The 27,209-nt window shown below is 37.1% G+C and overlaps 3 protein-coding genes, 1 long non-coding RNA gene and 1 pseudogene across 6 annotated transcripts; 1 reads left to right on the forward strand and 4 right to left on the reverse strand.

The window, feature by feature from the left end:
- Positions 1-381: 381 nt before the first annotated feature.
- Positions 382-2,225, reverse strand: LOC133730775 (uncharacterized). The gene is made up of 5 exons (XM_062158301.1): positions 2,198-2,225; positions 2,062-2,098; positions 1,877-1,948; positions 1,233-1,554; positions 382-597 (listed from the first exon to the last, which is right to left on the reverse strand). Exons 1-5 carry the CDS (start codon positions 2,223-2,225, stop codon positions 382-384), a joined length of 675 nt encoding a protein of 224 aa, XP_062014285.1.
- Positions 1,906-4,454, reverse strand: LOC133733971 (uncharacterized). Of its 3 annotated transcripts, none has more exons than XM_062161630.1 (12): positions 4,180-4,450; positions 4,041-4,107; positions 3,924-3,952; positions 3,643-3,851; positions 3,423-3,541; positions 3,180-3,275; positions 3,025-3,100; positions 2,743-2,896; positions 2,400-2,573; positions 2,198-2,256; positions 2,062-2,098; positions 1,906-1,948 (listed from the first exon to the last, which is right to left on the reverse strand). In XM_062161630.1, exons 1-9 carry the CDS (start codon positions 4,417-4,419, stop codon positions 2,400-2,402), a joined length of 1,164 nt encoding a protein of 387 aa, XP_062017614.1. In that variant the 5' UTR covers positions 4,420-4,450; the 3' UTR covers positions 1,906-1,948; positions 2,062-2,098; positions 2,198-2,256. The 3 variants fall into 3 exon arrangements, with proteins under 3 accessions (XP_062017614.1, XP_062017616.1, XP_062017615.1); XM_062161632.1 differs by having other exon boundaries at positions 3,643-3,859; positions 4,180-4,416; XM_062161631.1 differs by lacking the exon at positions 4,041-4,107 and having other exon boundaries at positions 3,924-3,989; positions 4,180-4,454.
- A 6,567-nt stretch (positions 4,455-11,021) lies between these two features.
- LOC133729663 (exopolygalacturonase-like) lies at positions 11,022-13,643 on the reverse strand. Its single transcript, XM_062157226.1, has 4 exons — positions 13,482-13,643; positions 13,085-13,396; positions 11,485-11,988; positions 11,022-11,320 (listed from the first exon to the last, which is right to left on the reverse strand). The coding sequence occupies exons 1-4, from the start codon at positions 13,632-13,634 to the stop codon at positions 11,087-11,089; spliced, it is 1,203 nt and encodes a 400-aa protein (XP_062013210.1). The 5' UTR covers positions 13,635-13,643; the 3' UTR covers positions 11,022-11,086.
- Positions 13,644-20,160: 6,517 nt separating this feature from the next.
- On the reverse strand, positions 20,161-21,343 carry LOC133729220 (uncharacterized). The gene is made up of 2 exons (XR_009856308.1): positions 21,077-21,343; positions 20,161-20,257 (listed from the first exon to the last, which is right to left on the reverse strand). It is a non-coding gene; the product is annotated as an uncharacterized LOC133729220 (long non-coding RNA).
- An 876-nt stretch (positions 21,344-22,219) lies between these two features.
- Positions 22,220-26,998, forward strand: LOC133728834 (uncharacterized; annotated as a pseudogene).
- Positions 26,999-27,209: the final 211 nt, after the last annotated feature.

A 27,209-nucleotide genomic window follows, 5' to 3' on the forward strand; every position in this document is an offset into this window, starting at 1 on the left:
AATGAAAGCAAATTTGAGATCATTGCAATAGGCGAATCTGTACATAAGAATCTGGATTACAATACTACACTCGACTAAACTTAACTCGGAATGGAACTTCGCTCCACTCGGTTTTCATTTTTCTTAATAATGACTCTAAATTTGTATAACTGGATTCTAATCTTCAAGCTTAGACTCCGTTTGATATGTTTGATGTTGTTACATCGCTGCTGCTATTATGACTATGATTGTTTGAACTGCTCTTCATACTTTTGTCTTTTACGGGTAAGGATTGTTTCGCAAACGCTTCCTCCCTTTGGGGGCGGTTTGCATAGAGTACCCAGAGAAGAAGACAGAGCAAGACTCCAACTGATATCAGGGCCAAACCTGCATTCACAATTTTCACGTAGTGGTCCAATGGGGGGCAATAACTCGAGGTGATTGTTCGTCTCGGACAAAATTACAATCTTGGAGGCTGAGTAAAGGAGGGGTATAGTGCTGTAGTGCATAGCTCTCATTAACTGCTGCAACTAGCTGAGTGTAGATCTCTGGCTTCACCCTTCCGGGAGTGATGCACATCCCAGATGCTGAGACTTCACATGTATAGTTCTGCCAAACCTGAAAGAATTCAAACAACCACATATAAGAGAGATTTATCGAGTCTAAAATGGTCAAAACTAGGTGCCAAACTTCATAGCCCTTCTCTTTTTTCAAAGTTTTGTTTGTGAATAAACTTCATATCCCTTATTCTTTTCCAATGTTTCCCTTCTCTTTGAGAAGGTTATAGCTCTCAGCCCCTTGCTCCATTTTACATTACTTGGCATTGTTCTAACTTTGATAAACAAATAGAAATTTATCAATTAAGTACTGGCCTACAATGCCTAGAGCAGGAGAGTGAGTTGTATCGTGAATTTCCTATTTCAAGTGACATGGACATAAGGCATGCAACTAAACTCTGAAGATAAAAGTTCCACTTATTGGAATTAGTCTTTCAAGTACATGTGCTAGGTGTTAGAAATAAGAAGACGATTATGATATGGTGACTCCATTTCATTTACCTGATATATAAACTATACCCATTTACTATTTTATATATACCCTAGCCTCTCCACTTTCACAGAAAAAAGTATTTCATTTGGCACATTTTGGGTGTTGAGTTCATTCCATCAAATGCTAGTCTAATCCTATTATTTCCATAAATCAAGCAATTAGAACAATAATCATCCAAAGTAGTCTAAGTGGAAGATTCTTACCAAAGAAGCATTTGTAATAGACACCTGTTGATCCCCACACTGAGTATCTCTTAACTCAGAATCATATGGGTAACAAAGAGCTGGCATCAGAGGTCCAGACTGATTGTAATAATACGGATCAGAATGCGATGGATACGTATTGGCATAGGTGTAGATGAACGTGTTGACAACAGTGACCATGTCATTGATAATTCCTTTACTCTGGCTCAGTGTCTGGTTTGTGGTTTTCTGGTCAACACATGGAAGGACATTGCTAAGTGCTGTTTCAGCGTGGGGATTTTCTACCCATTCTTCCATTGCCATACAGGTGTCAGAAACAGCACTGAAACACAAAGAATAAACAAAATAAATGTAAGGTAAGGGCATTAGCATGCTCTGTTTAATTAATTCCCATTTAGACCTATTACTGTAAGACATGAATAAATTAGTTTTGTAGGAGGACCATACACAATGGCTTAAGATATAATTAAAGTAAAAGCAGCTGCATAACGCAATGAATACTTAGTTTAACTTGAAAAGGAAAACGGACTCGCAAAAGATGTACTGTATAGTGCCCATAGTAATTGGTTGGGTTTCTGATTCACTAGACAAGCAAATGAAATAACCTAACAGATGCATTTCTACATAATATAACATCATCTTACTTGTTGAGGATCACAAAGGCTCCACAAAGAATGAATGTAATTGCAACAAGTAGCCATCCACTAACAATGAATCTGCAACAATATAACAGCTTTGTCAGAAAGAAGTATAAGAAGCCTCCAGAATGTGAAGGGTGGTAACAACCACCAAGGTAGAACAAATCAACCAGACACAAAGGGCAACTTACATGTGAATTGCATGTTGGTGCCGAAGGACGGACAGAACTGCAACAAGATCATAGTTGAGTTACAAGACGGAAATGTTATAATAACAAGAGCACAAAATAGATTTTACCGAGCAAGTTTTTTAAGGGCAACACTTACAACGACCGATCACAGCTAGGAAAAGCATTACTGCTGCTACGGCAATTAAAACGGAACGCCTGCAACAGTAACCTCAATATTAGCCATTAAAAACTTGGTTTCAGTATAACATTTGACAGATAGATTGTATAACGCACCCACTCAAGACCAACTCAAACATCTTTTAATTGACACATCCATTATATGTAAACTGTTTTCTTACCTATGATACAAAGTTTGATACAGAAGTGGAGGTTTCCTTGAAAGCAAGCTGTGACTCTAAAAACAGATCAGACGATGCACTCCAAAGTTCCTGTGCAAGTTTGGCATCATATGAAAGCATAGAAGAGCTGACAGTGTTGCCCTTTCCACCAAAAAAGTAAACTCCAGATGTTTCCTAAAATTAACAGAGAGTGGATCAGATGAGGAATCTTTGGATATCTATAAAATATTAAGGGGATAGTTAATGAGATCCCTTGGCATAGAACTTCTTACTAAGTTAAACCATCATGGACATTCACAACACATAAACAAGCTGCATAAGTATAGAATTAGAATAAGCTTACTGGTGGAGCAAATGCTGCATCGAGAATGGAACTGATTCCAACTTCAGGTGACTGCAAGAACCAAAGACTTCTCAGAACTTTATTGGCCAAACTGGATAGGCATGGAGGAACTTCTCGCAAGATGTTGGTTTCAACTACACCAGGATCCACAGCACTTCATAACCAAACAAAACCGTATTTAACATGAGATTCTGAAAATAGCATCTAATGCATGATCCTAGAAAAGAATTCTGCACAACTCTTCCCAGGAGAAAAAAAAACTTGTGACCACTAAACACATACATGACGGAGACGTGACGAGATATGTCCATCAAGCCAAGTTGGCGATGAAGCTCATAGGAGAAGAGCAGTAGGAACACTGTCAACAAAATGGGGCAGCTCAAAATTAGAATAGGAAAACTAGGAGCTTTTCTATAATAATGACATCTAGAACTTACATTTGGAATACTCATATACATGAGCATATGGGTATCTTTTTAATCTGCTGAAGCACTTCCCAGATACAGTATCCTTGGCAACCTGTATATTCGATACTGAAGGGGGGAGAACATCAGTGGAGAAAAAGGATTCAGAAAAAAGCATCTAAATTCGTAAAACAATTCAGTGAAATAGAAAACCAAATTCTACTGAAATTGAGTCATATCCAGGAATTCTAACATATTATAAAGATTCTCCCTCACCACTTCGATGTGTGAAAGATGTGACATTCACTATACGGGAAGGAATCAAGCTGTTTCTGAGAAGCGGTAACAATAGTTTACTAAGAAAAAATGCACTCAAGTAATTTGTAGCCATCATCCTAGAAAACAAAATAAGAAGAAACAAGGTGAGCTAATAATCAGCAAACAAGGCCACACTCCTTAAATCAGAACACAGATAAAAGATAAATGAACTCATTACTGATCATAGCCTTGAGAGGTGAATCTAGACGAGGTAGCAAGTATTCCAGCATTGTTAATTAGGAGTTGGATGGAAGAGTGCATTTGCGAGTCGGAAAGCCACTGCTGTAGGGAGGCTTTAAACTGAAGAATCGACTGGAATGATGAGAGATCAACCTCGAAAGCTTTCAGCTCTGCACTCTCATTCTTCCTCTTAATTTCCATCATCGTCTGCATCACTAAACCAAATTTTCACCTCTTCGAAAACCAATACAAAATTTGAAAGTCGAGAAGATTAGCTACCTTTTCTAACAAGCGAGATGAGCGCCCAACTGCATACAGAATCGGATTATGAGCTATACACATTGCCTATAAATTACGAACGAAAAAAGAAGTGATTAAATCGAATAATATGATTACCGAGAACCACAAAGAAGCCACGAGCGGAGAGAGCATGGGCCGCGGCGGCGCCCAATCCAGAAGTCGCCTGCAAATTTCTTCAGAGTCAAATTGAAGAGCAAGGAAGAGAAAAAGAGACGATTGTATAGGGTTTACTTACGCCGGTGATGATGCAGACGGGCCTCGACGGAGATGAGGGAGGCGGTGATCTGGAAGGAGGAGTAGTAGTCGAGGCGAAGAGGAGGTGCCAGTAAGAGATGAGAAGACTGAGAGTCCATCGCAGGCCCATTCTCCAGAATTCCATGGACACTACAAAATCCAATGCCTCCTTCATCGTCTTGTAAATTTCTATGGCGATTTGTGGGACTGGGGATTTAGAGCTCCCTCCACCTTGGGTCATTTATACGTTACCCTATTTGTGGAATCACCGTGCTGCCACGTCATCAACATAGAATTAATTTTTTTTTTTTTTTTTTTTTTTACCAAACATACAACATAATTTTGGAATCTAATAATACTAACATACAACATCATTGATTAAGACTTTTATGGGGAAGGTCTTCGGTAAAAGTGTAAAACCATGGATGACAGCAGCATGGAGAGCACTTTTACCGAATGGTTTTACACTTTTACCGAAAACCATTCCCCATAAACGCTCACCTATATACACTATATACTGAAACTGATCAAACAGAAAGAAACTGAACTACATTGCAAAACTGTTACACAATACACAAACAATATAAAACTAACCCAAAATTTTCAAACCAAAAAACAAAACACACTGAAAACTCTATCTTCTAATTTTTTCAATCAACCATCAAAATTATTGCAAAGCCCAGGGGAAATAAAATACTGAAAAGATCAAAATCTGTATTTGTCAAAAGACAAAGTCCAGAAAATGATCCTAAACTCAAAAACTAAAGCCAAAATTGCAAAAATAGCATGTCAGTTAATTGTACTAAAACTAAGCACCCTATTCAATACAAAAGCATATATATAAACGATCCCTAAATTTATCCACTCATCAATCCAGTCATAAGGTGCAAACACCAAAGTTTACTTAATGAAAAAAAATAGCACTATCTAGTTCTGGTTTGACTCTAACTTATACGTAGTACTAATTCTATGTTGCTCCTCTTCTGGAGGAGAGCAAACAATTTCGCCAGTCTTATAAATCTTCTTACAAAAATTATCAATAAAATCACCAATCCCAATTTCAACAAACCAAAACCAAATTGCTCACCTTTTAATGGTATTAATAAAGTTGCAGGAATATATATCTTTGAAAGTAACTAATCACAATACAAAAGCAAATCAGGTTTTGAAAAAAAATCAAAGAAGCAGTTATAGTCCCAGAGTGATGATGAGATTATGAGCTCTGGTAAATGATTTCTATTGTGAAACACCACCTCCACCGTCAGACTAAAACAGAAACCATCGCGTAAGAAGGGTGTAGAAGAATGGCAGACTTGTAATTGACGGAGACAGCAAGGGCAAAAGCGGTACTTCATTTTTCACAGTGATGAACAGTTAACCGGGCTTTAGATATATGTGTTATAATAAGTGTTATAACAATTAACAACCTTGATTCGTTTATTGACATCACTGATACAAAAGCATGACGCAACAGTAAGATCAGGAACACAAGCGAGCTAGAAATATAGTCAAATCCAAGTTGAGGAGTCCCCAGTTTAAACTAGACTACTAGTTTCAGCAATAACGTGTAGACTTGGAATTTGAAACGATTTCTTTCAAATAGATGAATCACAGGTGATCAACATATGTGAATGTGTTTACTTTTCCATTTTTTTCTTCGATAGAAAAAGAAATGTGTTTACTTTTCCATGAAAATTGCACCATTACCAACATGATCTTCCATCCCTTAATTTCCTTCACTTTCAGGTGAAATGTCTCGTCGCTTTAAACTTTCTTTTCTGTAAACCCAAAAGAGTGTCTAAATACCAAGAAAAAAAAAGAAAAAAAAAAAGAAAAATACAGGGAAAAAGATCAAAGATTTTTCCTTGTTTATAATTTTTCATGGATACATTGCAGTTTAGATTTCAGTCTGATCCTTATGTTTGCATGTGCAAGTAGTTATTCATTTTGAAAACTGATTGGACACAAATTCACAATAATTGTTTTTTTCCCCCTTTTCGATTTGAGCATCTTGGTATTTCTACAAATGCTTCAGAAGAAATTGCTGATCGAGTTATATGTAATCTCTTGGAGTGAAATTTCAAATTGCATCTTCAATTATGTTGCAGTGGATGGGAGGATCAAGGAGGAAAGTGATCGAATACAATAAGAATTGTTCAAACTTAAAACTTGAAATTTCAGGTTTTCCTTATGTTGAGAGTATAGATCTCACATGGAAAAATGAGGACATTGCTTAGAGCATATGTAGCCATGAACTAAGGGCAATTGTTGATTTGTCAACCAAATTGATACTACCAATCCACTATTCAACATTCATCCAAAATTGACAATTGTCTCTAGTTTACACAATGCACCAACAAAAGACAATTTACCTGTCAATTCACTATTCACACTTCAAATTTAAATAATTCATTAATTCAAAATAATATTAAAACTTATAATTAATTTGATTAATTAAATGATTAATAATGAGATTAATCACACAATATTAATTTAAAACAAAATTAATGAATAATTTCTTTTAACAAATCAAATTCTATCAAGCATAGATATCGTTCCTGATTTAAAAAAAAAAAAATAGATATCGTTATCATAAAAAAAAAAAAAATCTATGACAATTGATAATATTATCGACCAATCTTCATTTGCCACGTGTAAACTTTAGATACTTTTATCTTACAAAAAAAATATATATGATTTCTGATAAGATAATCGCTTAATCTTCATTTGACGAAAATTGCCAGATTCCTATTGTTGGATGAGAATTGAAAGAAATGAAGAATAAATTGATAGAGGAAGAAGATGGAGAGGTAAAACTTTTGAAAAATTTGTTGTGAGAAATTAAAGAGGATGAATATTTATAGAAACTTTAGAAATAGATTTATGTACTTTTCATTAACTTTCGAATTAAATTTTTGGGTGAAAAATGAAAAAAAGAAGAAGATTATTGTTGGTATTTAATTGAACCGTTGGATTGAGATCCAACGACTGTGATTAAATAACCGTTACACACAATTTGGGCTTTCGAAATATGGCCATTGTGCAGCAGGTGTCGAGCCTACCCATATCAGTCGAGCAAACCATTGGGCAAGAATTAGGCTTAGGGCTAGTTTGGGATTGCTGTGACTTTTAAAAAAAAACTGTTGTTGCTGTGTTGTGAAAATAATCAGCTGTGAATTAAAACAGTTTCGTGTTTGGTAAATAATATTTTTAAAAGTGCTTTCAGTACATAAAACAACTGCAGAGTGTGTTTTTATCCATAGCAGCTTCTAATAGCAACCTCTAGGCTGCTTCTAAAATCTGCTGCAAGTGACCTATAACTTTCTGTTTGGCTCCAATTTTGCTGCAGCTGGTCAACAGTCTCTTTTCTTGCGCGGGCGTGCCAGCACCGTTCGGGTGCGGTCGTCGGGGGTGTCCCTTGACCTGACTTCTATCAAGCGATTGTAGACGAGGAGAGCACCAAGCTCGTCGCGGGATTCTTTCTGCCTCGTGGTGAGGACTTTGCTGAAGTTTCTTCTTGTTAACACAATCGATACTCAATATTGTAGATCGAGCAGAGCGACATCACCGGGAAATGTTGAGATCTTGCTAAAGCGTGACTTTAGCTTGGCTGGGTTGCTAGGGCGTTACCCTTGCTTGGCTGGTTCTGTAACCGTTGTGGTCGCGGCACTACCGTCGGCTCCCGAGGAGACTAGGACCGAAGCACGTTGACAGAGGGTTTGGTAGCACTGAAAGTCGGCTTCTGAGAAGACTAGGACTAGGAGTGAGATCACCGGTAAGAGAAAGAGAAGGAGAGGAGTTGCTCTTAGAGAGGTTTGCTCTAGAGAAAACTTAGATCATCTTAGAGATGTTGTTGTTGAATGTGAATGTGTGTGTCTTAGAATAAGAGGAGAAGGTGTTTATATAGGGAAGAAAAAGAAGAGTGAAATGATGAGTGGAAGAAAAATAATGAAAGTAGATCTAAGTTCACTTGTAAAATATGGAAAAGATAGAGAAAAGATGAAATGAAAGCAAAGTTGAAGGTGCAGCAACATGGAAGTGGTGATGATCTATTAAAGAGATTGTAGAAGAAAAATATATCCAAGGAAAAAGAGAAAAGCATCTAGCTTTCTTCATGTGGGTAGGAAACATGAACATGTGAATATTGAGCTGGTTTTAGGTCAGTTTCTGCCCCTTTATTCCTTCAATTATTTCTCCAACAAGACTTCATTATATGCCTTCGACTTCTTCATATGAAATGTTCCACTATGAGTTTTGATCATCCTGACAAATTTTTAGATTTTTATTCCATGTGGTTGGGCCGAAAATGCTGCTGGACCTCTTACAGGTCCAGTTTTCCAGTTTTGCTTCTGTAGAAAATTGGGCTGATTGTTTGAAGGCCTTCCACTCAAAAAAAGCTCTGGCACTCTTCATAAGAAATGATCCTTGGGCTGTCTAGAATGGATCTACAGAGTTTCAGCTCATTTCAAGTTCATTTGGTCAGTCTGCCGCCCCTCCTTCCTTGTTTAGCTCGGTTTCTCCTAGCCGAAGTAGGAAAATGTGCTAAAGTTGACTTTTCATGTTTCCATGCTTCCATGCTTTCATAGTAGGCTTTATTTAGCCTCTAAATATATATTTCGAACTTGTCGACAATATATAGCTTGAGCCACTGACATTGGCTCAATTTCTCCAAGACACGCCTTGTCAGGCCAAAATGCTTATTTTGGGTCCAAACACTTTCAATTAAAGCTGCTTTCTATTTATTTACCAAACACAATAAAATCTAAAATTTTGAACAAAAGCTAATTTTTTTAAAAAGCGAAGCAATCCCAAACGGGGCCTTAGGGCTAGTTTGGGATTGCTGTGACTTTTAAAAAAAAACTGCTGCTGCAGTGTTGTGAGAATAATCAGCTGTGAATTAAAATAATTTCGTGTTTGGTAAATAATATTTTTAAAAGTATTGTCAGTATATAAAACAATTGCAGAGCATGTTTTGATCCACAACAGTTTCTAAAAGCAACCTCTAAGCTGCTTCTAAAATCTGCTGTCATTGACCTATAACTTTCAATTAAAGCTGCTTTTTATTTATTTATCAAACACAATAAAATTTAAAATTTTGAACAAAAACTGATTTTTATAAAAGCGAAGCAATCCCAAACGAGGCCTTAGTTTGGGATTGCTGTGCTGTGAGGGGAAGCACTTCTAATCTTGCTGTGAGAGGAAACACTTTTGATTCTGCTGTGAGGGGAAGTAACTGAGTGTTTGGTAAATTTTTTTCAGAAGTGCTGTGAGATTGAAAGTAAACTTTAAATATTTGATAAATTGTAGATAAAAAAATATTGTGACTTGATATAATTACGAAAAGAGATATTAAACAGTTAACATGTTATTAAATCAATGATTTTACTCTTTCTTTTATGTAACCATTTCAATGCATCATTTTTGTCTTGTCGTCTATGAGAAACAAAATACTGGAATTATAATGAAAAATTAGGCGGTGCATTTTGTCATCCGAGGAGAACCCAGCATCATTTAACCTGGAATTTAACCACAACCAAGCATCATTTTTGTCTTGTTGTCTAGAAGAGCACAGATCAGTCGACACATCAACTCGCGAGTGTAACCCCGAAGATTTATACGCCATCCAGCCACTTCCCGGAGTCGCGCAAGTGGTTGAAGATTGGCGTCATCGTCGCCGATCTTTCTCTGATGTCCAACTCTACGTCTTGGTATAACGGGATTTCAATTTCAATTCATGTTTGGAGAAGTTGGTATTTGAGGTTGTCGACCAATTTCAATTTCAATTCCAATTCGATCTTAATGCATGTGTATTAATTAATAGTCATCGATGTTTAGTTGTGTTTAAATTCCAAGTTTTGTGAAGTTGGAAGAGATTGGGTCGTCTTGGTTGATTAAGAACAAGAGGCTGCTACTTTGGTTGGTTTTGTTGAAGGCTTGAATCAGCAATAGGTATCAATTTTAGATTGGACATTTTATGTAAATTTTAGATAACATGAAGGATAATTTCGATAGTTTGTAAAGTTTCATTTAATCTTCCGCTTCCTTCATTTGGTTTCCGCAAAAGCAAAAACGAGAAGCTACTCCGAGCTGCTTTTGATTTTCTGCTGCGGCAAGAAGCGCTTCCACTCAAAAGCACAAATTTTGAGGTTTACCAAACAATATCAGTTCTCCCCATAAGTGCTTTTGGACCAAAAGCAGATTTCAAAAGCAATGTCAAACTGGGCCTTAGTCATTGAACTGCCTAGGCAGGTGGTCCCCACGCGGGTCCCACCAATTGGTCAGGAAATTAATTGGCGGTGCATTGCCGAATCCGTCTCAGTCACCCAACTAGTTGGTTGGTGCATATGCTCTTATGAATTTATAAGAGGTTTTGGACCACTCCATCCGTTGCCAATTGGTTTTGTATATGAACCCCAAATTACTTTATCATGGTATCAGAGCGGGTTATCCTACGTGTGTATGCCTTGTGGCCACATGGGCTCCTCGTCACTCAATATAAGTTGTACACGTGTATGGCTTAAGGGGAGTATTGAGAGTATAGATTTCACGTGGAATTATGTGGATTATTTATTGCCAATTGATTTTGAATGTGAACATCAGATTACTTTATCACATTCCATCTCTCTCGCTTCCTAACGAGCTTGTTCTATGTTGTTTTGAGGCAAATCCACGGGAAGAAAGAGTGACGTTTAATTCGTGGTAAAAAAAAAAAAAATTGTGACGTTTAATGATGATCTTGTGATTATTCACTTTATTTGCACATATTTGTGCTTACACTTAACGACAAAGACATTAAACTGAAACATAATTACATTAATTGCAGCTTAATTGACTATAGGCCGGCCATGAATAATAAGATCAAATAAATTATTTTACTGCACTTGGGAAGGCCATGACTACTCTGAATATTAACTCTGCAGGCAAGAAGCAGGGTTTTGTTTGCCGTAAGCTGCTCCTTTTGCATTCAAACACGACGTTTTTGCCGGTTTATTACCTCCTCTGTAATTTAGGTCGATATCCCTCAACTCGATATTCTGGCAAGGTTTATTTTCGCTACATTTGAGTAAAACTGCAATTTTTGTGTTTGAAGTACCCCAAATGTTATTGTACTTCACATCAGTAATCTGAATCTCCGAAGTTTTCTGCAGTTAGAGAAAGAGATATGAACATGATTAGTTGGTCACATATATTAAAGTGAGTGATTTTAGTACTATAATTCTTGACATATTTTACCACTTGCACGGAGTAGAGTGCCAAAATCACTCCCAAGTAATTGCAGTCAAGAAATGAGCAGTTAATTGCTTACCGGTGGACTACAACCACTACTAGCGCAATATTGTTGATCAATGATGATGGGATTATCGACCTTATCCATTTCAATGTTTTCAAATGTAACTTGTGCAACAGTTCCTGGTTGAGAGGGACTCTTCGTCTTGATTCTAACACCATTCTGAGTACCTACGAAGCTGCAATTCCTTACGTTCAAGCCAGTAATAGAGTTACTGGAAATGCTTCCTACACTAATTCCATGGCCAGGCCCGCAGTGAACGTTAGTAACGTTAAGGTTGGTTGATTCAGGAAGGAAAGCTATGCAGTCATCTCCGGTGGATATTACAGAATCATATATTTGGACGATGCTTGAACTACCGACTTTGATTCCATCGGTGTTGGGGCTGTCGGCCGGGGCACTTATGTTAATGTTGCTGATTATCACATTAAAACCTGCGAAAAGGTGGATGTTGGTGTTCTTGCTGTTGATGAGAGTTATGTTGTCGATCTTTGTATTATTGGCAAAGTCGAACCTCAATGACTGAAACCAAGGGAAACACAATTAGCATACATTTATAACAATTAACAAACAATATATATATTTAATCAAAGTATGCTAATGAAATAATACTCTTTTTATGATATAATTATAAGAATCAACATGAGCTAATTAGAGAATTCTCATACAATCAATTTTATGTACTACTCTCGTATAATATAAGAAGCTAATTTAATCTAGATTTTTCAATTAGATCAAAATAATAAGTTTTTTTTTTTTGGAGGGGGGGGGGGGGTGATTTTCCAATCTCGAATGCGAGCAAATCTTGTGTAGGGATAGCCAATGTGGATTGATGAAATACCCTCCTACTGATTTGCACCTCATTATTACCCATACTTGACATGAGGCCCGTGAGGCGGCTATCTCAGACTCAGTGTCTCATCGGGCCTAATTTTTCTTTTTTGAGGGTATTTAATAAATATATTAATAAAATAAAATGTAAATCTTTCACTAAGGAATAAGGTTGGTTCAGGGCTAGTTTGGGATTACTGTGAATTTAAAAAAAAAATGTTGATGCTGTGTTGTGAGAATAATTAGCTGTGAATTAAAACAGGTTCGTGTTTGGTAAATAATATTTTTAAAAGTGCTGTCAGTACATAAAACAACTGCAGAGTGTGTTTTGATCCACATCAGCTTCTAAAAGCAACCTCTAGGCTGCTTCTAAAATCTGTTGTCAGTGACCTATAACTTTCAATTAAAGCTGTTTTTTATTTATTTACCAAACACAATAAAATCTAAAATTTTGAACAAAAGCTGATTTTTTTTTTTAAAGCGAAGCAATCCCAAACGGGGCATCAGTTGACATGCTGCATTCTTTTTTTTTACATTACCCCTTCGAATCCCTTTTCTGTTGTGTATTTATTTATTTATTTTTTTTGTAAATTTTTTTTAGCTATTTTTTACTTTTCTCTATAAAAAGTGTAGGCCCATTTTTATTTTTTCGCCTTAAGCTTCAAAATCTCAAGTCTGGCCCTGCTGACATTAATTTATTAGCCCCTACCGAATTTGTGCCCCTATGCATGACATGATTACGAGATAAGAAATTACATATTGAACAAGTGCGAGGATGACAACTTACTGTAGGCAGTGCCTTGCACTGTGCGTTTTTGCGACAGTCGTTATAGGGCCAAGAAGAGGCTCCTTGGCCATCCAACGTCCCTCCACCACTAATTACTAAGTTGTCAATGTGTCGGAAGACGATCCAATGGTCAATACCAACCGAGTACTGGTACTCGCTTGAAGCCAATAAGGTACCCTGGATCTGCAACTCCATTGGTCCCTTGCAAGAGCCTTCTATAACCAAAGGGTTCACCAAATATATCCCTTGCTGAAACAAGACCACACCACCTCCATTGTTTTGGCAAGCTTGATTCCATGCATCAGTAAAAGCCTGCAAAAAGAATTTTAACATATATATGACACTTTCATCAAAATCTTTAATATGAGTTGGTAAGATGAGATACACACACACACACCTTGCTGTTATCAGTTTTTCCATCTGCAATACCACCATATTGGTTTATATCGAAAGTTTTCATCTGAGCTTGAACATTGTTGATGAGTAATACCAACAACAATAACCAAACACATTTAATAACCATGCTCGAGCTCTTTATGAACAAAGACATTGTTTTGGTTTTGTTTTCCCCCCTAATGGCCTCCTTCAGTAGGCTAGTGTACATTAGTGAGTTTTAGGTTCTTATTTATGGGTCTTTTATGAATTGGATAGGTTTTTGTGTATGGAAATAAATCTTAGCTTTTCACCAATTTTAGAAATATATTGGATGATTTCTAGAAGAAATCTAGATCCAATGAATACTAACTAAATTTATTTTCCTTGGGAATCTCCAACAGAGTAACTATAATAACAAAAAGATTTTGACTAATTTTGAAATAATTTACCAATCTAAGAGCATCTTTAGCAAACTCTCTATTTTAGCTCCTTAGCTATTTTAGAGGGCATATTTAGTTTTTTTTTTAAATATATTTTAGCAGCTGCACTAGACTTCTAAGTGGCTCTCCATTATAACTTTTAACTACCTCGCTCCTAAATATAGAGAGTGAGATGAGACTCTCTATAATTTAAAACATTCATTTTGAGTTATTTTATGTAATTTATAAATACATTTCAACTATTTAATCCTCATTTAAAAAATAATATAAATTCAAAATTAGCTAAAATAGAGAGCACTGATACAGACGTATTTCTAAAGTGGCTAGCCAAACTGACTTTTTAGTTGCTTTGGCTAAAATTTGACTAAAAAATGGTTAGCATTGCTAAAGATGCTCTAATTAACAATATACAATAATTCAAAAGCCAAATCTAACTTTTCCTAAAATCTATAGCTAAATTTAGCTAGAGATGAGAGAGAAATAACAAAAAGTTAAACTCTATCACATTCAATTCTTAAAATTAAACTTCTAGAAAGAAAATAACAAAGAGCTAATACTCGTTGGCTGGAGGGATTGTTGGCTACTTGACTCTTATCCTCGTTGTCCTAGTTCACCACAACCCCGAGAAGCCCCACAACGAGTATGTAAATTAATCAACCCGGTAACAAGGAGTTGGGATGTTGGAAAACTCGAGCAGTGGTTCTCACTGGCTGATAGGGAGTTGATCATGCATTCCACTTAGTAGAAAGGCTCCCAAGAGACATTGGTTTGACACTTTAATAACAAGGGTTTATTCACAACCAAAAGTGCCTACTATGTTACTAGAGATATGGCTTTGGGTTTGGTCCTTGCTCCTCCACGAGCACCGGGTCACAGTGGCGGAACTAGGATTCTAGGGTGGGGGGTCCAAATTAAAAAATTTTTGTTTGACAATAAACTTGTTTTTTCTTTTAAGAGAGAATACAAAATATGGTATATGAAAAACGAAATATCAATTATATTATGCTTATTAAGGAATACAAATAGGAAAAAGAAAGGAAATAACATTTCAAATTTGATATAATTAACATAATGTAACACAAAAGGAAAGAACTGATAGATAATTCTTTATTAGATTTGGAAACAAATACGTTTTTGTTAATCTAGGGGGGGGGTCCATTAATGAATTTGAGCAAGAAATAAGCTATAATTAAGGTAAACAAGGAAGCTTAGTTAGATAGTTTAGGAAACCAAGGGGGGTCTGGACCCTCCCAGGCCTGACTATAAGTCCGCCCCTGCCGGGTCATTATGACAAGCTTTGGTCTGCCAAAGTGCCTAACAAAGTAGCATTACAGGTATGAAGGTCTTGTGTTAATATCTTACCTAATCGCAGTTGTTTGAGCATGAAAGGTTACATGGGTGACTTGGCCTGCCCAATATGTACAAATGGGATAGAAGTCAACGTGCATCTTTTCACTAGATGCATATATGCACAAGAAGTGTGGGTAGCAGCTGCTATACCTCAGCCTCAAGGAGGACCTATTGATCTAAAGGATTGACTACTCCATCTGGGGACTACTCTTAATAAAGAAGAGTTTGCTAATATTATGATGCTCATCTGGGGCATATGGAGGAGATGAAATTCCTAAGTATGGGAATGCAGTAAACAACATCCTCGTGATGTTGTATTGATGAGCTTGGGATGATTAGAAGACTTTGTCAAAGCTAATGCTTCAGACACTCAACAAAGAGTAAGGAGTCAAGGATGGGTGAAGCCACCAGAGAATTGGCTGAAGTGTAACACTGATGGTGCATTTGTAGCACAAACTGGGCAAAGTGGAGCCGGTGTTATGTTTCGGGATTCTCGATGCCAAGTCCGAGCAGCAGCTGTTCAGCCTTTGCAATCCATCACCACACCTTTTCAAGCTAAGTTACATGCTTTGTTTGAGGTAGAAGGTATGAACTATAATAAGGTTATCTTTGAAACTGATTACTCTATGTTAGCAGCTGCAATGAACCAAGAAGATGGGGACCTTTTTATGGGTAGCTTTCTTCTTGATGATGTGAAGAAACTTTTGCGTACTCATGTGGAGTTTATAGTAACTTTTGCTTCACTTGAGGCTAATATGGTGGCTCATAAGTTAGCAAGCAAAGCATATAATAGTGTTAGCCAAAATTGGTTTGGTACTGCTCCCGAATTTATAAAGAATGTCATTCTAAACGAGTGTACTCGTTCATTTGTTTCAATGAAATTCATTTCAAAAAAAAAAAAAAAAACTAATACTGCTAGAGTAAAAGTTCAAAATTTGCTAACTATATTTAATTTTTAGACAATTTAAAAAATATATATATTTATTGGAGATGCATTGATATCCATGATTTGAAACCGAGAAATTTTATTAACACATCCCTAAATATTTAATACACATTCTAATTTTTTTACATTTAAAATCAGATTATATGGAATATGTTTTTTTTTTTGAATAAAGGGCTGGTGCGGCTGCCCTCAAGCCTCGATTAATGAAACTGTCGAATACAAGGAGGGGACATTAAGCCTAAACCCCTGATTACAATAAGCATCTAAAGTATGTCCTGAAATAATATCAGGAATCTCTACATATGACATGTATTCGAAGAAGCACCAACTAGCAAAGAGTGCACAATTAGCTACTCCATTTGCTTTAACATAGCAGTGACATAACGGAAAGATAACTCGATATGTAACCCGATTACAACATAGCATAATTACCAGCTTTAGCACAGCTTTCCTCCTATGTTTCCGCCGAAAAAGAAATCCGACGACACTTAGTCTCACCCTGCCACTAGGCGGCAGCGCCCATTTGACGAAGCAAATAACTCGCCGCCGACCTAGAGCAGACAAGGCACGTAGAGTGCATACACAGGCACAAGACCCGATTAGTCCCACACAAACAATGTAGGGATTTATTGCTCGCATAAAGCGACATATAGCTAACCAACATAAATAAACTAAAACATAAAATAAACTTAGACCTATGGCAGGGCCCAGAAACTGAGCCCAAGCCCAAGCCCATATATCTAGAGGATCAGAGCCAACAGGACAAGCCCGACCCAATACTGTTGTAGTCACCGCCGATATATTGGAATATGTTTAATAGCTTTTAATATTGTTATAAATTCAAGTTGAAATCTTTGTCATGAGTTCATGACAAGTTTGATTATTAGCAATTATGCATTACAAAATTCTTATGATCGTTCATATTGTTTCTTGGTAATTAATAGAAAGAAAATAAAACCTAGTATGATATATATAACCCCTAATTGGAATCTTCTTCTACAAGCTTGACTACTAGCAATTTTGCATTACAAAATCCTTATGATTGTATATGTTGTTTCATGATAACTAATGGAGAGAAAATAATAACAATGTAGTTATCAACCTAGTTGGGATCCTCTTCATGTGTTCTTGATTATTTTTCAACAATTTTGACTACTAGCAATTTTGAATAACAAAATTGTTAAGATTGTACAAGTCTCATGATAATAATTGAAAGAAAATTAAAATTATTATGATGATTCTGATAATTAAATGCATTTAAATTCATTATGATATATATAGAATGTTGTGATTATGATAAAGTTTAGCATGATGATTTTAATATTGATTTATATATAGTGATTTTATATAGAATTTGAGATTTGAGGATAATTTAAGTAGTTTTTTTTTTTGATCGGGTTAGTTGTTAGTAACTCACACACCCATGCAGTGGTATCCCAGCGCCAGGACACCTGCACCGACATTGCGGCGAAAGCCTGACAAAGCCAGACTAATCCACTGCACCGCAGACGCACGAACCCAAAGGGTCCCTCAAATCTGCTGGCCACGGGATGGAGCTGGGATTCGAACGCTAGACCTGGAGGTTCCAGACTAGGCCATTCGACCAACACACCACACCACGTGGTTATAATTTAAGTAGTTTGAGTGGTGTATTTAATAAAATGATAGAATAAGAAATCAAATGGGTGGTGTATTAAGTAAGAGATGTGTATTAAGTATTCAGGGATGTGCGAATAAAATTTCCCTTTGAAACCATTTTTTTTTTTTTTAAAGAGGGCCAATACGGTTGCCCTTAAGCCTTAATCATTAATGAAACTGCAGAATACATGGAGGGGACATGATACCTGAGCCCCAGATTACAATAAGCATAGGGAGAACATCCCGAAATAATACTGAGAGTCTCAACATAGAGTATGTATTCTAAATTGCACCAATTAGCGAAGAATGCACGTATGGCTACTCTATTCGCTTTACAAGGGTGGTGACATACCGGAAAGTAAATGCTTACTCGAAGCCATAATATACTAATAAGATCAGTTTTCCCACTGTGTTGCCACCGGAAAGTACATCTGGTGACACTTAGTTTCATCTTGCCACTAAGAGGTTGCGACCATTTGGCAAAGCAATGGACTCACTGCCTAACTAGGGCAAACAGGGCACACAAGGTGTGCAGTCCGGGACAGAGCCCAGGTCGCCCTACCATAACAAGGTAGGGACTTATTGCCGGCATAAAGCCACATCGAATTAAGTAGTAAAACAACATAAATAAAAGTAAATACCCTTAATACTTAAATAAAAAAATAGACTAGCCCACCAAAGAGCGTCCAGTAGCCTAGGGCAGGCCCAATAACCCACATCTCCAGCAAGCCTATCGTCCAGGTCGGACTCTGTCAATTGGTGCTGCCGGAACTGCATCTCAATCGCCAGTAGATCATGTCGCTTCATCGTTTCTTGGCCGCCCACTGACATCGCCGGTCGGATCGCCTTGGACGCCGATCTCAGACCAAAATCAGATCCAATACCAGGTCGATCATGACAACCTCTGTCAGCTTTGCTCAACCCCAACGCAGGGGCACCAGCGCCGGTAGTCCACCTTGAAAACTGAGATCGCCCCCACCGAAAACCAGAAATCCTTCGCTGCTCCGCCCTTGCTCGGATTCTTCGCCTATGCGCAAGTCGACAAAGAATAAGGAAAAAGCGCACTTCTTCTTGCCTTGCCCTCTTCGAATGTGACAAAAGCTTTCCTAGCAACCTGCTCAGGCCCCGAACCGATCGTCCCTCGCCGATAGACCCACAAAACATCTGTCCGACGATGACGTCCCATGGACGCGCCGCCGGACGGGGCATTGAAACTTGGTTAGACTCTAGGGTTTTCTCGCTTTCTGCTCCGACTTTGTTGGAGCGACTTATCCTTAATTTCTCTTCTTTTACACAACAACTTAGAAGTCAAACCATTCATTATCAATGACAAATTTAAAATCTATCTTTTGTGAGTTTCTACTGTCTTCAGATTTTTTTTTGAAGAAAATAAATTGTATATATGTGTGTGTGTCTATATATATATTACGACTTCACTGAGTCACTGCCAGTAAATTACAATCACCAAAACCTAAGCTCTTAAAGCACCATCAATTGTGCTATGCCCCTACTGAAGCATAAACCCTAGCTAGTAAGATACATTGAAAATTTTCCTGCACACTTAACCAAGGACTACAAAACTAATCAACTAAAGACCTTAGCATAATTGATGATATTTGAGTCAATCAATTAAACTAGTACATCATCCTACGACCATAATTGGTGTACATTTAAAGACTCGTTTAGTTGCCGGAAAGGAAATTGGTTCCTTGGTCTTTCTCATGAGCATGGAAAAGTAAATTTCCCACTAGTTTCCCTACCAATGTTTGGAAATGCCGGGAAAGTAATCGGAAAATGTATTTTACTTTCCTTTCCAATGTTGGTTTGTGCATGGATAGGAAAGTAGGTAACATCAATTTTTCAAAAATATCCTTATTATCAATGAGTGTTTCTATTGAGACCTCCAAATCTGCTCACTTGACCTCACTCTATTATGAATTATTAAATGACATATATAACCTACTATAAAATGACTATTAAGGACAATAATTATACCCAAAAATTATTATATTTATTTTATGTATACTTTCCAATTCAATAATATTAGATTGTATTCTTTATTATTTTCCTTATATCTATTTTCATTTTCTAATTTCACTACATACTCATTAAAACATTCATATATATTTAATAAGAATTAAAAAATTTCAGCCAAATTGATGATCATTAAGGCATTGATACGGTCCAAGTTGGACAGATTCAGTTCGTCTATTGGTTTAAGCGAGTTAGATATCTTAACGATCATCAATTTGGCTGAAAATTTGCAGAGATGATCTATACATTAATATCTAAAAACTGAACGGTTGAGATGTGAATATGCGATCGAATGATATGCTAAAAGTAAGCATATAATTTAACCCTGAAAATATCATCGTTAGTATACGGTAAGTAGGGATCGTTCAAATCCGGGGATTGAGGGTACACCTGTCATTGTAAAACAAATAAAGAATTAAAATAAAAACCAAGTATAATATTCACACAAATATACAAAGGATATATACAAAAATAATGAAATAAGGGGGGAATTTAACAATTGGTTACGAAAATTAAAATAAACAAAACAAAAGAAATATAAAAACACATGTACAAGAATGAAACGTATGAAACAAAGATCAAAACCAATTCCATTTAATCAAAATCGGTTCAAACCCAATAATTGATCATCTAAATCATGAGAAAGAAGTTGATCACGTGAAACATTCAAAGCAAATGATTTCCCATATTTTACTTTCCTTTACTAATTAACCTAAGTGAAAGCACCTAGATCAATCCTATCAAACATGCAATCAAAGTCTAGAAAGCTAGCTAATCAACACATGTTCAACACAATAGACATAGAGAAAGGTTATCAACTTAAGTGCACAACCTAGTATGAATAAGTTAATCTATTTGCAATCATTTTCAATTAAATTCGACCTTTGTCCAAAGCCTTTACTACATTTGATTCAAGTTCACAAAACTATTAGGTGAATCATGTACTTAAATCTAGCATCAAATATATGTATACCCTAGATGTTTCGAACCATATAAGATAAACACACAAAAGATATCAATCAAGCAAATTTAATTGAACAAACTCATGTAAGCAACTTTAGAATCACAATCATAGGAATTGAAAATTTCATTCAATCATAAGAATTGGGCTTAAACTTTGCCCTAAACGTGATTGTTAACTAGAACAAATTCATACGAATTCAAACGAGGAAAAATCAAAAGTGATTACAAGGAAAAAGAATGAATTACACCGTGAGTTGGAGATGGAGATGGAGGGCTTGAACGTTGGACTTGAATCTTGGAATCATGCTTCAACTCTTCACGCTTCAATGGTGGATGATGGATGCAAGGTCTTCACGGCTCCTTCTTCTTCTTCCTCTCCTTGCTTGAAAACGCAGAAATTGAACTAGAGAATGGAAAAGGGAAGAGAAAGACTTGACGTTTTTGGTGTGAATTTTCTGAATGGGAGTTTGCAACTAGAGAATGGAGAGAGGAAGCTTTGACGTTTATGGGAGAATTATTCTGAATGAAGAGGTGTCTCTAAATGTTAAGCATAGGGGGAGTATATATAGGGGACGGCAAAGTGCTCTCCAAGCTTCATGAATCTTCTTTTATTTTCCAATTAATTTTCTGGATGCTCCACACAGCTTCAAAATAAAGCTTTGTTATGTCATCTAGCCAATCATAAAGCTTCAAAATATAGTCCATAATATTTAAAATATATTTTTGCCGAATTATAAAGGGATTTAATCTGATTTTCTTCTTCATTTTCGGCCAAATATCTAGGGATGTACCTAGACAATGTATTTGGACGCATTTTGAACCTTTTCTCCCTTAAAACTCTCCATGGCCTTATCTTTAACGTCCCCCCTTGATTTCCTCTTGATTTTCACGGAAAAACCATGATTTTATTCCTTATTTTCGTCCAAAATATGTTGAGGGAATTGAGGAACGAATCTGGACTTGTTTTGACCCTTTTCTTGCTGCACAATCCCTTAGAACTCTCCCTAGAATATCTCCAACGTAATCTCCTTGATATTTTCTTGATTTTCACGTTGTTCTCTATCCATTTTCACGGCAACAACACAATTATCCTTCAAAAATATCTCTTTGTGCGTCAAAAACCCTAAATCCAATGGGCTTTCTTCATTTGCCGAAAATCCACATTAATCTTGAAGATTCTTGGGCTTCCATGTGTCATCTCCAAGTCATAAGGTCTCCTAGTGCCTCCAGGAATCTTCTCCCAACGCCATTTTTCTTCATTATTTCGATCGTGCTTCTTGCACTACTAGAAATCTGTTCATAGACATCGCATGTTTTAAATCGGTCAGACTTGCACACGATGTAAAAATGTAATCTAACATCGTTTTACGAAAATACCGATTTAAATGTATATCATTAACATCGGGTCTCAAAATGACCGGTGTTAAAAGTTTTGTTTGAAAATTTGCGGGAACCTACTTTTGCAAAAAGCGCTAAGTTTTTAAGTTAAATGAGGGAGCGGGGACTAAAACTTAAAACTTTCACACTTAGAAAACTTAAAGCCCGATCCAAAAACTGAAACAGAAAACCCTAATCTTAGTCTCGCTCGACTCCTTCATTCTGAACTCACCCCAAACTGGAGCTCCTCCCAAACTCGACCTCTATTCTGGACCCTAAGCTCACTCGAACTCGCCGCCACAAGCACCACCCCAAAACTCGCCTGCAACCTTGCGTCCTTCTCCGAGTTCGGTTACTTGAAGGACCTGCCGGAGATCGTGTACAGGCTTCTGGAGGGCGAGGAACAGAAGGCGGAGTGGCGGGAGAGGAAATGTGTCGGAGGCAGGAAGCGACGGGAATCCGGATCTGAAGGCGAAACTGGGTCGAGCTCCGAGAAGAAGAGAATCAGAGGAAAGAGAGGAAAATGGAGAGAGAAGAAGACGATTCAGTGAGCGAGGTTCTCAGAGATCGATTCAGACTCTCCACCATCTCTATCGTCGATGCCGAAGGTACTAAAATCTTCACACTCACTAATTCGACGGCTTTTGATTTCGTTTCTGGTTTTTTTTTTCTCAGTTTTCAATTCTAGTTCTCCAAGCAGCGAAGAGAAGCGGCATGGAGATATCGGAACCCGTGGTGGCTTGCATTTCTGACTTGGCCTTCAAATTTACTGGTATTTTACTTAAGCTTTGCTGGTTTGCTTTGAAATTGAGAATCGAAAGTAATTTGGTCATAAATTTTTACAATTCTTATGGCGCATAGCACTGAAATTTACTGAATAGTTAGGTTATTGTGTTTGTGTGATTAAGGCTCCATCTGAAAATGGAATGCCTCTTTAGATTGGGGTTTTTTCTTTGGGAACTTTTTGTTTTTTTAATGCTAAAAGAACTATGTGATTACTCGTTAGGAATTGGATCTAATTAGTGGAACCCCAATTGGTCCAACCGGCCTCCACACTATATTCTTTGTTTCTGGGTTTGCAGATTCCGCGTACTTCCTGCTCTCTCTCCGTCTCTTTTGATTTTTATTTCTTTTTAGAGTCTCTTAAAGTAGTTGTTTCAAGATCTAAGAATTCACTTGTTTGTGATTGTTTTTCTTTCCAGATGCAGGTAATGATGCAGATGTGCCGAACAGTGGTGGCTATCACTCTGTTGCCATTGCATATGGAAACCCGGATGAAACAACCGAGCAGAAGAGTAATGATGCTGAGCCTGTTTGTCTGATTGTTAACAAATATGGCCAGATGATAATTGCTAAGGTGCATGTCTTATTCTAAGGCTTACCATGTCTAAGTTTCAGATGCTCGGAGCAGGCATGCAGTTCTTGTTACCAAGGGTCTGTGCAGGTGGGATTAGGATGGTAGAAACTTATTGAATCTTTCTGCTTGTGAGCAAATTGGAAGAAACGTGTCTTCGTAGAGTTATATTATTTATTCGTCATGCTTATCTTGGGGTTTATCTTGAGTTCCAGAAGGTTTAACTTGGGGTTTTCTATTAATTATTATGATACTTCATTTGAGATCAAACTGTGTTTACTGAAAATTCTCAGTGTTCTGAAGGATTTTTTTTTTTTTCCTTTTCTGTTTTTTTTTTTTTCCAGCCTCCAACAGAAAAGATACATCAGATCATTGCAAGAACGGCTGCGTTTGTCGCCAAGCATGGTGGACAGTCGGAAATTGTTTTGAGGGTGAAACAGGGAGACAATCCAATGTTTGGGTTCTTGATGCCTGACCATCACCTTCATGCATACTTTAGGTTTCTTGTCGATCGCCAAGAACTACTGAAGCAGGATACTCACGGAGTTTCTGCACAGGAAGAGAAGAAAAACAGTGGTGGTCTTGATCAGACAGGTGGAGCATTGTCTTTGCTTGGTTCTGTATATGGGTCTGGAGAGGATGAGGATGACATGGCTGAGGATGCATCTGACTTGCAAAAACTGAACTCTCAAGAAGCTGTTGATGCAATTATTGCAACTGTGCATGGGTCAGAGCAGAAAGAATCTACTGGAAATGTAACCGGGAAAAATGATACTGTTTCCAAGTTTCCATGTCCTCCTTTGAAGGAAAAAGTTAATCTCATTAAACATAATCGTATCACTAGCACAGTTAAAGGTGGAGCCACAAGTGGGATGAAGAAAGAAAGTGATGCCTCAGGATCACTTTCCACTGCTGCCAATAAGTCATAGGCTCCTGCTCTGCCTAGTGCATCGAAGGTTGAACTACCCATTTTGGAGCCACCATCTGATCAAAGGAGAGTTGTGGAGAAAATTGTTGAGTTCATATTAAAGAACGGCAGAGAGTTTGAAGCTATTCTGGCTGAACAGAACTGTAAACAGGGAAGATTTTTGTTCCTTCTGCCATCTAATCAATATCATCCTTACTACTTGAAAGTTCTCCAAGATGCTCAAGAGGTGCGTATCTGCAGAACCTTGCAGTTTCTGCTTTTTTTCTTGGTAATCTTATTTGTAGTGTGGAGTATTTCTTTGTTGATTTACCCCAAAGTCAACTATTTAGTGCACAAATGTGGCTCTGTGGCACCCTGCATTATTAGCCTATTTCCATAAATTGCTTTGTGATGATCATTTATGTATTGTGCACATGATGCTTGCTGTGTGCTGTGTAAATTGTGATGAATAGCTGGAATTTTTTTAAATTTTATTTATTTATTATTATTTTAAATAATTTATATTGGAAAAGAGCTCCTATCCGCATTAAAAGAATGCACATGCACATCGTAAAAGCTGTTGGATTCGCAATCGTCTTTTTAGTTAGCAGCTACTCAACATTGCTTAAGTAGATTTGTATTTATGCGGATGATTTTATGTGCTTGGGATAATTGCTTGATAACAATACATGTATTTAGATGTTGTGAGTTGCCAGTAACAGTATGATTAATGGTAATTGTTTGTAGTTCTAGTTTTTATTGGTAATCATTGTTTCTTTCAGTCCTTGGATTTGGTCCTTCTTTTTGATGTTCTGACTGTCCCCTGCATTACTGATATTCATGTCCTGCCCTTTTTTACAGCTCCATTGGAAGTTGATGTTTCAAATAAGGTGGAAGAATTTGACAAGAAATTTTCTGTTGATGAGTGTAATGAGCGACGATCAAAGAAGGCCTATCGTACTCTATCTAAAAGGGTTGAAGAAGAAGAAGATGGTGAAGGTGACGGTGATGAAGAGAAAGAGAGCAGGGAAGAAGATAAAACGGGTCAGAAGCACTCTAAGAAGCGTCGGTCTCATCATTCTTCAGACAATGGTAAGGACAGGCACCCAAAAGATATCAGCTAGTGTTTTAACTGCTGCATTTCAACTTCTTCTTTTTTGGTTCTGCATTTCATTTGCATCATGACACATTGCACTCAAGAAATTTACTTGTCATTCTTTTAGACTGTCTGTTTATCTTGGAGTTGGCTGCTACCCAGTTGTATTTAATCTTGACAAACTTGTTTGCTTTGCAGGCTCCAAACAAGGACAGCAGCTGCAGTGTCAGAAAATGCCATAGTTCTGAGTTTTAAATCGAGGGTGAGTCCCCTGTTTATTTCTTTTAGTTTCTTTGCACTGGTTGTGCTTTTCTTTTCTTTTTTCTTTTTTTGAATTGGTACTCTGTCAACTCCCTCGGAAACATTTAGTTCACAAAATGCTTTTGATTTGTTTGTCAACGTAACCATACAAAGTACCAAAAGCTGGGGCTAACTGAACTCTTTTGTGCAGGTTTAAAGCAGAACAGCAGCTATAGTGTCAAAGCTCCAGAGTTTAAACTCAAGAGTGAGGCCTTGGCATTTGTACAGAGTTTTTTTCTTTGCTTCTAGATCTGCTTCTTTTCAAAAAATTTATCTTCTTTTACTTTCGAATGTTTTTAGGTCATTACTGGATACTTACTAGCAGGATCTGCCATTGGACCCAGAGGCTTGAATTTTGTCAGTGAAATAGTCCAAGAGGCTTGTCTTTATTCCTATTTTGCTTGATTAATTCTTTCTTTGCGCTTCCCCTATTGACTGTTTCTTCAAGATTATGTTTTCAGTTGTTCCATTTGCAGATTCAAAATCATGAATACTCATGTTATACTAGATTCAAAATCACAAATACTCATGTTATACTAGTTCGGTCTTTTGCCATTCAGTATAGGTGGATCTATAATTTTCTTGTCATTAATTTATGTGTGTTTACATTTGGTAAAGTCCAGTTATATTAGTATTGAGATTCACTGCCTTTTTAGTACCTTTTAAGTTCAGTCATGTCGGTATTTCTTTTTGTTGAGTTTAGTAATACCAGAAATCACTGTCATTAGGTTTATGTTGCACTGTAAAACTGACTTTGTCATTCTCTTGCAGGGCCTTGGATTACAAGTTGTGAAATATTTGGCTGCCAAATATGAAGAGCTAGGGTGTGAAGTGAAATGGATGGGCAAGCCTGATAAGGTGATCTAGCTAGTCACATTGGTCTGGTTACCGCTGTTAACTTCACTTCATGTGAACCTTTAGCTTAATACATATTTCTCTTGCACTTGACTACCAAGATGAATTTTGAGCAAGGCTACTTTTTGCTTTGAAGCAAAGTTTGGTGTAGAAATTTTGTAGATTGTTGCTCATATGTTTCTAGGCTATCCTTTGTAGGTTTTGGGGTTTTCTTTTGTGACATATGTTCAATCATGAATTTGGAAAGAAAATTAATGGAAAGCCCCAATTTTTGGATGATTATGAAATGCATTTCTTTTTCCAGCAGCAGCTAGATGCAAACTTAGCTCATCACGCTTGTCAAAATGAAGTGAAGTATATAAAAGCATAACAAAACAGTAATGCCAAGGACAACGAAGTCACTTGAGAGATTAGAAATCAGTATCAAAATGAAAATCGATGTCTTATGATTATTAATGTATCGAGTTGTGTCCGCAGAACTGATGTACCA

The sequence above is a fragment of the Rosa rugosa genome, chromosome 2, assembly GCF_958449725.1.
Source record: "Rosa rugosa chromosome 2, drRosRugo1.1, whole genome shotgun sequence".
Lineage (NCBI taxonomy): Eukaryota > Viridiplantae > Streptophyta > Magnoliopsida > Rosales > Rosaceae > Rosa > Rosa rugosa.

What these genes read in the sequence shown, in the direction of transcription:
- LOC133729663 (XM_062157226.1), bottom strand. Translation starts at nt 13,634, where the DNA reads ATGTCTTTGTTCATAAAGAGCTCGAGCATGGTTATTAAATGTGTTTGG. An exon ending in GAAAAACTGATAACAGCAAG is followed by an intron (nt 13,397 to 13,481) that starts GTGTGTGTGTGT and finishes TTCTTTTTGCAG; the next exon opens with GCTTTTACTGATGCATGGAA. An exon ending in AGTGCAAGGCACTGCCTACA is followed by an intron (nt 11,989 to 13,084) that starts GTAAGTTGTCAT and finishes CCTTGGTTTCAG; the next exon opens with TCATTGAGGTTCGACTTTGC.
- LOC133733971 (XM_062161630.1), bottom strand. Translation starts at nt 4,419, where the DNA reads ATGACCCAAGGTGGAGGGAGCTCTAAATCCCCAGTCCCACAAATCGCC. An exon ending in ATCTTTCACACATCGAAGTG is followed by an intron (nt 3,276 to 3,422) that starts GTGAGGGAGAAT and finishes TCCCCCCTTCAG; the next exon opens with TATCGAATATACAGGTTGCC. An exon ending in ATGCAGCATTTGCTCCACCA is followed by an intron (nt 2,574 to 2,742) that starts GTAAGCTTATTC and finishes TGTTAATTTTAG; the next exon opens with GAAACATCTGGAGTTTACTT.
- LOC133730775 (XM_062158301.1), bottom strand. Translation starts at nt 2,225, where the DNA reads ATGCTTTTCCTAGCTGTGATCGGTCGTT. An exon ending in CACCAACATGCAATTCACAT is followed by an intron (nt 1,949 to 2,061) that starts GTAAGTTGCCCT and finishes ATATTGTTGCAG; the next exon opens with ATTCATTGTTAGTGGATGGC. An exon ending in GCCTTTGTGATCCTCAACAA is followed by an intron (nt 1,555 to 1,876) that starts GTAAGATGATGT and finishes TTTGTGTTTCAG; the next exon opens with TGCTGTTTCTGACACCTGTA.